The 13,573-nt window shown below is 35.2% G+C and overlaps 1 protein-coding gene across 10 annotated transcripts in view; it reads right to left on the bottom strand.

Annotated features, from left to right (window-relative positions):
- MYCBP2 (MYC binding protein 2, E3 ubiquitin protein ligase) overlaps window positions 1–13,573 on the bottom strand; it is a 273,377-nt gene that overhangs the window by 122,592 nt on the left and 137,212 nt on the right. For all 10 annotated transcript variants that reach the window (XM_023513171.1, XM_023513166.1, XM_023513164.1 and 7 more), the window contains 7 exons: window positions 11,901–12,107; window positions 10,955–11,086; window positions 9,166–9,344; window positions 6,121–6,263; window positions 4,531–4,631; window positions 3,627–3,845; window positions 1,325–1,550 (listed from right to left, as the gene is read on the bottom strand). In XM_023513171.1, the coding sequence (XP_023368939.1) occupies window positions 1,325–1,550; window positions 3,627–3,845; window positions 4,531–4,631; window positions 6,121–6,263; window positions 9,166–9,344; window positions 10,955–11,086; window positions 11,901–12,107 (1,207 nt within the window). The remainder of the gene's footprint in view (window positions 1–1,324; window positions 1,551–3,626; window positions 3,846–4,530; window positions 4,632–6,120; window positions 6,264–9,165; window positions 9,345–10,954; window positions 11,087–11,900; window positions 12,108–13,573) is intronic.

The following is a 13,573-nucleotide window of genomic DNA, read 5'->3' as shown; positions in this document are numbered from 1 at the left end:
CTTTATGGTCAAATTCTCCTCCTTAATAAGACTTTCTATTTTAAAGTTACATGGACAATCATTTTTCAATTCTGCTGATTACTGAGGTGACCTAAGTTAGCCTTTTCTGTTTCAAAGTGGGCAATCCTTCACCTAGGCATTTTGGTTTTTATCCCCGATTTCACCACAAAGGAAGGAAGTGAACAAAGGTAATTCAGAGTACAAAGAAGTTACTGACTTCAAACTGGCTATTAGTTTGAACGATCACAAAGAGTAGTTATGTTAATTGATTAAAAATACAGCAGACCACACACAGTATTAAAAACTTACTGGTGTTTCCCTGAAAATAAGACACTGTCTTACATTTATTTTTTTCTCAAGACACACTAGGGCTTATTTTCAGGGGATGTCTTATTTTTATTAAGTATAATACAACAATCTACATTTATTCAAATACAGTTAAGTCATCTTCTTCTGGAACCTGACGGAGGAGCTGACCTTGTTGGTGGGGCTAGTGCTAGTGATGCGTGAACTCCTTCCTCCTAGCCGTTTGCACGTGCACAATAGGATGCCTGCGACAGTGATTACCACAGCACACCCACACAAGTGCAAATGTCTCAGAGAAAGGAGCTGTGGCAGATAAAAGGTATTCCAGTCTTCCTTACTGCGCCATACTGAAATGCATGGCATGGCTATGCAGATATACTAGGTCTTATTATCGGGGTAGGGCTTATATTTAACAAATGCATAGAAATCCTGCTAGGGCTTATTTTTTGGCTAGGTATTTTCGGGGAAACACAATACTTCAAAACTATTTTGTCAAAGAAAAACACAAGTATCAGCAAAAACAAGTATGCTGATGTGCACACTTTCTTTCTCTGTCACACAAACACATGCTCTCTCAAGCAAGACAAATGAAATAAGAGCTTTAACATAACTCAGAAAGTGGTTCATGAATTCGCTATAAAGAAAGTACTTGAGTCCTTAAGTTCTGAAAATTTATTACTGACTGGGAAAATAAAAGATCTAAACCACTATTTCTTTGGTATTGTCCCAAATACACAAACAGCCACTCCTCCATATTAACACTGTGCTATGGTCAAGCTAATCTTTTTTCACAAAAATCTTCAAAACGGTCCCACCAACAACATGGGTCATGCTATGATCCCTGCCCAGGGCATCTTTTCTATCCCTTTTTATCCTATTGTAACTGTGATCCAGATATGTAGTATGTTGTTAATAAATTCCTCCAAAAATTAAATAAACATTTCAAACAATGCATTCTTATTAAATATACATAAATGCACACATTTTACCATAAAAAAATAGAAGAGAAAAAACTCACCAGGCAACACTAAAACCATAGTAGGCCATCCAGAGGATCCTGAAAATTTTTTTAATTCTATCCATGAATTAAGATTTTCATGAACAGATGTCAATTTTGGTCCATATCCTGAATTCTGAATAGTTCTGACAGGAATCAACAAACGGAGGACATCTTCTGACTGGGCAGTGCCACACTGAGGGTCAAATTCGATTGTCATCCACCTGACACATTCTGGGAATGTCACCTAAGGTCAACAGGCAAGAGAAAACGAATTTATATACATGCACACCCCTCTGCACCTGTACATGTTATATGTGTATATGTTTTTACTAAGTGATACAACAGAAGGATAAACTAAGACATCAAAACAAAATGTTACATAATCAGATGCAATGGCTCACACCTATAATCCCAGCAGTCTGGGAAGGTGAGGCAGGAGAATCAGTTGAGGCCAAAACTTTAAGACTAGATTGACAACATGGTCCATACAAAAAATTAAAAAATTTACACTCCTACTGTCCCAGCTATTGGGGAGGCTGAGCCCAGGAGCTGGAGCCTTCAGTAAGTGATGATCATTCCCCTGTATTCTAGCATGGACAACAGAGCAAGACCTTGTTGCTATTAACAATAAATAAGTGAATAAATAAATACAGTGTTACCTTATGACAGAGAAGGAGGGCTCAGAGTGAGAAAGACAGATAAAAGCCAGATTTGACTTCGGATTATATAATGATTTTTTTTTTTTTTAAATTGGTAAAACCATACTTTAGTCAGTTTATTTATTCCTGAGCTCTAATGACATGAACTGTATTTTCTATTTTTTAAATATACATACATATACAGATATATGTATATACATATAGAGAAACAGTGTGTGTATCAATATATTACATCAGGGCACTTTGAAAAAATAGCTGGTTCCAAGTCTGAGGCAGGAAACATGTAAGATGGGCCTGGAACATCTTAACATACCAGAGAGCAATCAAGCTAGGAATGACCCTAGGGGTTTACAAAAGATATGGCTAAAGGATGCAGCAGATAAGTTGAATAGGGCCCCCTACAACAAAAACCTATAATCCACTTTCTTCAGCAAACAGAGTTCAAGACAACAAAAAAAGAGAGAGAAAGAGGGGGACCTACAGTTTTAAAGGAATTTGAGATAAAAGGACACTTAAGAAACATAATAAATTGTAACATATCGATGTCATTTGGATTCAAACAATTAAGAAATTTATATCTGAAGACAAGATATTATTTGTTTGTTTGTTTTTTTTTGAGACAGAGCCTCAAGCTATCCCCCTGCTATCACAGCTCACAGCAACCTCCAACTCCTGGGCTCAAGCAAGTCTCCTGCCTCTGCCTCCCAAGTAGCTGGGACCACAGGTGCCCACCACAACGCCCAGCTGTTTTTTCGTTGCAGCTGTCATTGTCGTTTTGGTGGGCCCAGGCTGGATTCGAACCCGCCACCCTAGGTGTATGTGGCTGGCGCCTTACCCAGTTGAGCCAAAGGTGCCGAGTCATTATTTGTTTTTTTTTCAGTGTGATGATATTATGGTTATTTTTAAAGGTACTTATATTTTCTAGATACACAGAAGGAGTTATCATGAATTTGTTTTAAAGTAATATAGGAGGGGGAGAAAGTAGATGTGGAATAAGTAAAAAAGTTTGACTAAGTTAAAAACTACTGAATGTGGTATAATGGATAAATGGGGTATACTATACTACCTTATTTACTCTTATAATTTTAATATTTGTTATAATAAAAAGTTGAATATTTTATAAGCATACTAAGTATAAACTATTATTTAAATTATGAAGTAAATAACTTTTTTCCTTAATTTTCATAATTAAGAAAGAATAAAGATTTTATGCTCTATGACAACATTAAATATATAAATTTTTTATGTAATCTTTTTTTACATTATATTCACATTATATGTTGGGTATGTAAGTTTTCAGAGTTCAGGCTACTACGCAAATTAAACCAGTTGAAAAAAAATGATTTAAAAATGTTTATGCTCATATCTACTACTATTACAAAATACAGCATGAAATTTAGCATTGTGTATTGTGTTACACTTGTAAAAGGAGTTTCAAACAACTCTCACAATTCTATGATACATTATACTCTTTTAAGGAAAACTGCTCTCTTGAACCCTTATGTATAACTGATCATTTCTAACCACTTACTGATTCTCTATACTTAAATATTATAAAAGAAGTGAGACTTTTAAACACAGGCAAAACGTTCCTTAACAGATCATTAGTGAACCTCAAATCAAATTTTAAACTTAAATTCACACTAAGAACTGGTACCTACCTTGTAGTGCATCACACAGGCAGGTTTATATGGGTGCTCGCTCTCTATGACAGCATAGTGATTAGAAGTTGTACAAGCAGAGAGGCCTTGTTCAGGCTGGTTTCCTGTGGTGCTATCTGTTGACTGATTAGGATTGAATGCAGGAGGTGCATACTTCTGATTCAAAATGGCAACGGAGGGAAGCAATTGTTGGACAAGGCCAAAGACTTCTACAGCCACCTAATATACATGTTACAAAATGATTAAATGAGATAATGAACGTGAAAGAAGTTTTAAAATTATGAATTACTTAACTGTTTGTTACCCTTATTAATAACAATTTTTATCTATTGTTTCTACTAGTTAAGTTTTTGTTCAAAGAGAAACAAACCTGTTCTATAAATAAAAAAATATTTATCTTAGATGTCTTTGATGTTCTATGGAAATAATCTATTAAGTATTTTTAAACCTTTGCTTTTATGTGATCTGAAGTAAATTAGGTTTTACTCAATAATTAATTATGCCAAAGAATCAAGTTTATAATTTCTTCTACATCTCAAATATTTCATATTTAAAACACTCCTATCCTTTTCCATTGCTATTGTTATTTAAGATGAAGATTTGTCATCAACCTCATAAATTATACAAATCTCAATTAACTTTATTTTTCTTTATATATTATGCTGCTAAAATATATTTCCAATCCCCAAATTCTTCAAATATAAACCCAGTAAGTATATTAATCTAGTAAACAATCCCAAGAACAAAGGTTTAACTAATAACTTCTACCATTTAACATGTTCTGCTTCTTACCTATAAGCCAGGTGCCCCACAGACTACAGTATTTTTAAAGAAAAGATACAACGTCTATAAAAATGAAATATATTTTTTAAAAGTCTCAAAGTTATAGAATTAAGCTACATACCTTGGGAATAGCAGCAGCTACTGGTCCTATGTAGGCTATGATAAGGGGAAGCAGCATGGAAAACAGACTAGAAGAACTAAGCAGTTCTGGAATGTCATCAGCTAAAAAAGGCATTAAAACTATAGTTAGAAGGTAATCTCATTGTACTGTATACATGCTGTACTAAATCTATATTCTGTTCTCTTGAGAAAAATTATACTTGACATTAACTGAGTGCTTTAAAAGGACCTGGTATATTTCTAATGCCTTTATTTACACATTATCTCAAATAAACCTCACAATAAGATGCTTTTATTATCCCCATTTCTTTGAACGGAAAGCTAAGGTACACAGCATTTAAGTACCTTACCCGAAATACTTAGTGTGTATGTGTATTAAGCATAAGTATCAGTGAAGCGACAAAGCCAGGGACTAGAATCTAGGATAACATGGCTTTAATCTATGACATCAGGCAAATAACTTTACCTGTAAAATGGGATGGTAACATTATTTCTCTCATTTGGATATTGTACATATTAAATGAGTTAATATATACGCAGTATAAAAAACTTAGAACAATTTCTATACATATTAAGCACTCCAAAAATGTCTGCGAATGATACTGCCTTTGATTTTTTTAAAGAAAGCACTTTGCTCATGAGTACTTTAGTCTTTTAACCACAAATATTAGACTGGAAAGAAAAACTGAGTATAGACTGTGAGTCTTTTACATTATAGGTAAATTATTCTCCCAGTGCTGGTTTCTTGACCTGGTATTGCAGATAGGCTAGGTATTTATTTTAAAAGTGCAGTTTCTCAGCCTAGCTTAAACCCATGGTGATAGAACAAACATTCTTTACTTTTAGCATGATTCCCAGGGGATTCAGATGTTTAAACATAATTCAGGTCTTTGTTGCAACTAGCTTCAGGAATAAATGTTACAAATAACAGTAGGAAAATGGGGGAAATAATAAATATTTTTATAATGATAACTCAGCTGTCCTTACAGAGGACGCTAAGGTAACTGGAGAGAAATGGGGGAAAGGTGACAGTGAGATATTAGGATATTATTCATCCATCCAAAGGGGGATAGACACCTGTAGCACAGCAGCCTGAACTATGGCAATGGCAGAGGAAGAGAGAGAAGACAAAGTGGAGAGTTTCCATTGGAAGAACTCAAAGAACTGAATTCAGACAGTGAATCTGAGAAGACATTTAGGATGCCCAGACCTTTGGGTGAATGGCAGTACACTGACATTACTGGAAGCAGAACATAAAGAAGAAAAGCTTTTTGACTACTAAAAGAAGAGTAATGAATGCAAAGACACAGTTTATTCAAGATAGAACTTTTTTCTTACTAAGTCAACTAAGAAATTAGGAATATGAAATAATTGCTTTTGAACATTCTAAAGAGTTCTGTATCAGAGTATGGAGAGCATGACTTGTCCAAAATTAATTATAGCATCTATAATATGTATAGATGTATAATGAATAAAACACTTATACATTTGGGATTTTACAAGATGTTACCTCTTTAAATAACTCTGTGCACAACTTAGGGAATAAAGAATTTAAAATATGGCAATTGAGAAAGAAAAAGAAAAATCTTACCATCCACAGCAAGAGCTCTGTGCAGGAGGTCCTTAGCAGCTCGAACGACAGTGCTTACCACAGAGAGAGCTCTGCTACAGTTTTTATCTTCTTCATTAGCTTTACTCAGAAGTTGGGATTGTAAATCTCCATCAAATTCACTCCTATAAGATGAGTAGATTTGAAATTATTTTATAAGGGTAGGTAAACATGATCAAATGCTAGTAGTTATGTGTAGATCAGAGCTTCTCATTTAATGTATAGTTTTCAAAAGTTAATGTAAAGTTAAAAAAAATAAATACATAATATATAAATTTCAGGGAGTGATAGGGCTTTGAAGAAAAATAAAACAGCACAGGGTATAAAAGAAAGGGTATCATTTTAAATAAAGTCATTTCTCTGAGAAACTGGTATTCAACAAAGACCTGAATTATGTTTAAAACACCCACCACCACCACCATGCAAAGGTCTGAGGGAAAAACTGTCAGGGGGAAGGGAACAGATTGGTCCATTCAAGAGAACAGAATGAAGACTAGTATGTCCGGAATGGAAGGAGAAAGAGTAAAGGTGATGGGGTGGGAAGGGAAGCAGGAGTCAAGACAGGTGAGGTTTGAAAGCCACAGTAATGTCTAGAATGAAAAGAGAAGAAGTGAAGGTGATGTGTGGGAAGAAGCAGGAGTCTAGACAGGTGAGGTCTGAAAGCCATAGTAATGACTTCATATTTTGTATTGGTATGGGAATGGGACATTACTAGGTTTGAGCAAGGGGAGAACTTGGTATGATCCACATTTTTAATGAGACCACTCTGGCTGTGCTGTGCAGAACTGACCGTATGAGGGCAATGGTAGGCAGGAAACTAGTTTAGAGGCTACTACAGTTAGCAGGTGGAAGTAGCAGTGGCTTAGACTAGACTATTAATTATGAAAGTTATAGGAAAGGTGTCAGATTTAGGACATTTTATAAGTACAGATGCCAGGAGTTGTTGACAAACTCCTAAGAGATATAAAGTATGAGGGAAACAGAGAAATCAAGAATGACTCTAGGGTGTTTGGACATGCTGAGCCTACTGTGTTATTAGCCAACTACGTAGAGCATACATAAAAAGAACATGCAGCAGAGTGGCTAAGAGTTTGTCATGTGGAGTCTGATTTCCTGCCTACATGCCCCAGTACTGTAATTCACTAGAGGCATACCTTTCAGCAAGAGAGAAGATAGCCACCTACCTCCTGGGGTTGCTGTGAGGACAAGCTGAGATAACACAGGTTAAATACTTGGGGCATTGGCTGGCATGCAGGAAGTGCTCAGTACACATTAACTACCATCACTTCCACTGGTGCCATCCAAATGAAGACATCAAAGAGGGCCCTAGATATTCAGTCTAGGGCTTAGAGGACATGAAGCCTAGAGATAAAAACTCGGGAGTTATCCTTGTAGGATGGTACTTAAAGCTAAACGATTTTAATCATTTTCCTATTTTCTGTTTTTTGAGGGGGGGAACAGGGTCTCACTCTGTTGCCCTAGCTAGAGTGCAGTGGCTTCTTCATAGCTCATTGAAACCTCAAACTCCTGGGCTCAAGCGATCCTCCTGTCTCAGGCATCCGAGTAGCTCGGACGACCGGCATGTGCTACCATGTCTGGCTAATTTATGTAGAGATGGGGGTCTCACTCTTGCTCAGGCTTGTCTAGAACTCGTTACCTCAAGTGCTTGTCCTGCCTCAGCCTCCCAGAGTACTAGGAATACAGGTGTAATCCACCATACCAGGGCTAATTTAATTTTTTAATTTAGAGCTAAGTAGAAAATGTTAAAATATTTAAAACAGTGTATTTTGATTAAGATACAAAGTTTGGATAGTTTTCTACCATATATAACCTTTCTTTTGTGAATGATATAGCTTTTGGTCTATTATTTGAGAAAGAGAATAATTAATATACTGTTTGTTATAGTGTTTATGTAACAGAAAAAGTTTTTCTTCATTGAGGTAGAAAGACTACAAACGGCTTTCATATCTCAGCAGCAACATTTCACTACACATAGCACTATTTACTGCCTAAGATTTGTGTTACATTGCAACTGGAAAAAGGAAGGAGAAAATCTGGGGAAATTATTTTACACTAACTAGCTGGCAGTGTCCCTAGATTGTTTATGAAGGAAAGAGAGAAAGTAGCAGCCTCTTCAAGTGATATGGAGCTTCAGTTAATGCTAAGAGAGGCTGAAGGCAAATGTAAACAGTACTCATTACTACCTAAGATCCCAGCTATTTTCCTAGAAGAAAAATTCAGACTCAGAGAGAAACGTGTATTTGAAAGTTGTTTTTTTTTTTTTTTTTAACTCAAGAGTTGTTATCGTTGTTTATTTTCCAATGTTTACATAAAGAATGGTTTTTGTTAAAAATATTATAAGAAACACACCATTCTAGGGCTTCAGGGTCTAGACTGGACTGGTACAAGATTTGCAGACATCAAAATACATTAGAACCTCTCAAAGTGACCACCCAAGGGACCGTAACAAACTGGTCAGTATACAGAGGGGGTCAACATAAGGAACTAGGCCTATTGTACTGTTAAAGTACATGTGGTGAACCTTTGGTCTATGAAAATTAGGTCAACCTGAGGAGGTGGTCGATGTAGGGAGGTGCTCATCCATGGCAGTTCTATTATAGTATATTCTGCAGACTGGATAGGAAGTTTAGGGCACCACCACTATCTGGGTAGAGTCAATCTGATCATTATTTTTAGGTATTTTATAAAAAAATGAATAAATTCCATTTAAATTTGAAATTGCATATCAGAAATTATAAAGTGATGGCAATGGCATATATGCCTGGTAAACAGAAATTTCAATATTAAAGAATAATGGCAGAAAACATTATAAAACATTTACCACTGTAAACATTAAATTTATATATTAAAATGACACTTCATTATATAAATTTATACAACTATGCGTTAAGAAGATACACTGTACACTGTAATTATAACTATCCAGTTACCAACTTTACCTTGGTAGCAAATTATGTATATTCTACCCTTGTAAAGTACTTCCCTCATCTCTACACATACACCTACCTATAGTAGAGTATCTGTGGAATCTGTCCTCTGGTTTGGTTTGTGCCATTACTACTCAAGCTGCATGTGCTGAATGTAAACGTCACACCATCAGGGCACTGAACTGTGGTCATTCCTCCATCTCCATTGGCTGTCCGGCTTCCATAGTTCCTCAAACGCACAGCATATTTAACATTTTCCTTCATGATAAAGATGTAAGACACATTTATACTTATTAATCATGCACAGAGGATATACAAAAAGAACTCCAGCAGTGAACTGGGCAAATTCATTGAACTTCTATAAGTGGTTAATGAATCAAATATGATGATAATTAATATTTACTGAATACCTACTACACATATTTATATAGGTACTTTATGAGACTTAATTAAATTAAATTAATCCTTAAAATGACTTCATGAAGTAAGCATCATTATTATCTCTATTTAACAAATGAGGAACAGAGAGGTTAAGTAACTTGCTCAAAGTCACACAGATAATAAATGATAGAACTAGGATTTTAACATAGGCAGTGTGACTGGTGCCTGCTCTTAATTACACCACTAAAATATTAGTCATAATAAAAGATTTTAAATATACAGGCTAATATCTTTCCCTGATCAATTTAACATTTAAAATAATGGTGAGTCCATTATATTTTCATTTTATGAAACAGGCAGATAGGCATGAAAAAAATATATGAAAAAAGTTTTCTAGAATATGATAAACTGTACTTTGAAATGTGAGCTATTGATAGCATAGATACTAATGCTTTATGATCCATTATATAAATTTAACAATGAAGGCTTTTTGCTTTCTCAGTATCTAAACTGTTTTTGATCAAGTCTCTGATAAACCTACCTTATCCAAAATTCTGCTCTATGGTGAAATAATTAATCAATTAATTAATTTATTTTGAGACAGAGTCTCACTATGTCACCCTTATAGAGTGCTATGGTGTCACAGCTCACAGCAACCTTAAACTCTTGGGCTTAAGCAACTCTCTTGCCTCAGTCTCCCAAGTAGCTGGGACTACAGGCATCTGCCACAACGCCTGGCTATTTTTTTGTTGTAATTATTGCTGTCATGTAGCAGGCCCGGGCCATATTTGAACACGCCAGCTCCGGTGTATGTGGCCTACACCTTAACCACTGAGCTACAGGCACTGAGCCTATTATTTATTTTTTTATATGATGAAATTTATTGCCATGGAATTTAGAAATACTTTAATGTTACTAATTTCTTTAACATGGTAAAATTTCTCTATTTTATCAAATATTTATTGTTATAAAGTTAAATTATATAAAGTAATGAGTTTAGTAGTTAATATCAACTGTTAAGATGACTTGTTTTTTAAATGAGTTTTGGCACAGAAGAAAAGACAGGGGCAAATGTTTATGCAGTGTCTCTATTCTGCTAGGCGCTGAGGCAGATCCTTTATTTCCATTATTTAATTTAATCTCAACAATGTAGGTATTATTTTCTCAAACTAGGTAAGTCTCAAAGTAGTTAAATGATGATATGCCAGTGTCTTAAAGTTAACAAGCAGAAGACCGGGTATCTGAAGCTAGGTCTGTTTGACACCAAAACCTAACAATACTTCATATTGTTCCAGACATTAAAGAGATATTATACAAAAACAGAATAGAATACAATATCTATAGTATCATAGGTTCATAGCAGGTACTCCATAAATATTCAAAGCAAAAATAGCTAAATCTAACAAAGAAAACTCATTGAGTACTTTTTGCTACTTTTAATTGTACAATACCTCTTATTTACAACAGAGACTTATGGTTGAAATTACCTTTAAAGGAACCACTTTGTCAAGTCTTATTTCAGCTATATCGCTGGGTGAGTCATCTGTTGTATATGTTCCTTTGACTAACTCTAGAGAGGTCCATCTGTGGGAATGAGTTGAATCGCCTGCGTGTTCACTCTAACAAAACCAAACAAAATCCACCAAATTCTTAATTTTATTATATGAACAATTCTGATGTATAATTATTTTTAAGCAAGTTATTTTCTTTCATATAAAATTAATCATTAGTATTTTCCCCAATATTAAAAAATGGTATTGTATTAATTTATTTGATTTCCTGAGGAATTATACATAAATGGGCTTTGTTCATCTGATGTCTTGAACTATGTCCACTTCTTTATAATAAGAGAGCTATACAGAACCTTAAGTAGAGAATTCATTCAACTTAATTGCTCAAAGGAATCAAGCTAGAAATGGATTGCTATTTAATAGGAAATTATTTACATGCTACCTTTCTTCTCATTTCAGTGAAACACTTCTGTGAAAATCAGGTACTTTAAATAATTTAGAGTATATAGAAAAATACAGCTAAGTCAATCAATAAATACTGTCTTTATTAAGAATCACCCATTAGCCCTCTTTGACAAGATTGCTTAACCACTGATAGAGGTAAAAATGTCCATCTGAACACTGTTCATGCTGCTTAGAAGAAAAAACTACTCAAGACTTGAAATCAGAGGCTCAGCTAAATACTTTCTTGTCTTCAATTCCACCTAAAATATTTTCTTTTCTGAAAGTACAAAAAATATGAAGTAGGACAGATTAAAAATGGCTCAAACAATCAGGTCAAATCATTCTCTTTCAACTTCTTTGATGTCCCACCTATGACTGACCTGCTAAACATTTAAAGGTGTGGACTCATTATATCACAATGGTAAGTCCTAATAGACAACACACACAGCAGGATGAACCCTTTAAGAGTGATACTTACATCATCAACCAACACCTCTAATTCATATTCATGAATTCCACCTCCTCCATAGACAGAGAAACCAACCACAACTATTCCAGGTTTGTCGACTGAAAAACAGATTGCATCAGGGGATCCATTCCCAGTGTTCCAACTTCTTCCCTGACTGGTTTTTGTGAATCGGTTAGCACTAGCTTTTACAGAGTGAAGGGAATTCAGTCCGTCAACCTTTGAACAACAAAAACAATCACATCAGTAGTTGTACACCTTTAAAAAACTATCCAAAGATTATTAAGAAGTCACATACAATAACCTATATTTAATAAGTGGGATTAGCCTTCCTAAAAGTACATTCTATAAAGAGATTAACACATAATAAAACCAAATGTTACCTTTCCAAATTCACAAATCAATCACTTGAAAATATTTTCTTCTCTCAGTTATATCAAACCATGTATTTCACTTAATTTATGTCAGAACTACAAATGTGTTAAGTTTTCACAATCACAACATAATAAATAATCACTCACTTTGAAAAGAAATATCATTTTATCAACATTCTAAAAAGCAACAGTTTTCAAACTATGTTATGCAGAACACTAGGACAGGCGTCCTCAAACTACGGCCTGCGGGCCATATGCAGCCTGCTGAGGACATTTATCTAGCCCACTGAGTGTTTTTGCCGCTATTGCCTGTCTTGCTTAGTAGCTGACTCGTCCTGGGACCCATAGTCTGGCCCTCCAACAGTCTGAGGGACAGTGAATTGGCCCCGTTTAAAAAGTTTGAGGACTCCTGCACTAGGACTTCTGCAGAGATAGGTATGCAAGGAAGAGATGAATTCAAGGTTCCCCTCTTCAATAAGACCATCTGTTCTTATCTGTGAATTTCCAAATAAGACTTTATTTGAAGAAAACAGTCTACTCCTAAGTTTGAATCGCACTAAAGATGTTTTTATAACTTACCATTCAATGTTTCAGTTTACATACATGAATAACTATACTAATTAAAAACTCTCATTGGAGAGGACCACAGTACTTATTCTGGGTGGAAACTGTTTTTATTTATAGCGCCTACTTCTACTCAAAGTTGGCTGCAGAAATCTGGGAGAATATACATAGGGAAAAACTGAAGTCTATGATTCCAGCAAGAATTATAAACCTCTGAGAAAGAAATACAGATACCTAAAGCAAGGGTCTTTGAGAACTCTCAAGGTTGTATATTAGGTACCCTGCAATTTTGGGCATTTCTTTTTGTTACAAAGGTTAAGTTCATAGAGGATAACTCTTTAACAAACTTCAGAAGGTGATCTATGCATTATCAACTTTTCTGCATCCTCCAGGGTTTAGTACTAAGGGAAACATTATAGTCTGAATGAACAGATTATCTAAAAATTAATAATTTTCTGATATGGGCCTCAGTGGCCTCACAGGCCAAAGCCAAAGTAGAGCCATGATGTGCACCTCTCTACCTTTCCTACACCATGAAATCATTATTAGCAACCTGACCTCATCAGCATGGTTCAACATTCAGCAATGAGAACTATACTTTCTTTCACTGGTGCACGGTGGCGGAGGTGGGGCAGGGGTAGTTGTACAATGGGGCGGATGAGGGATGAGAAGCTAGTCTATGAGGAAAATGTATACTTCATATCACTGTGAAATTCTGGTAAACTGGTGAGGAGAGGAAGCAAATAA

This window comes from Otolemur garnettii, unplaced genomic scaffold (assembly GCF_000181295.1).
Source record: "Otolemur garnettii isolate 467f Iridium unplaced genomic scaffold, OtoGar3 scaffold00036, whole genome shotgun sequence".
Classification (NCBI taxonomy): domain Eukaryota; kingdom Metazoa; phylum Chordata; class Mammalia; order Primates; family Galagidae; genus Otolemur; species Otolemur garnettii.
This window is presented reverse-complemented; position numbering and strand designations above follow the sequence as displayed.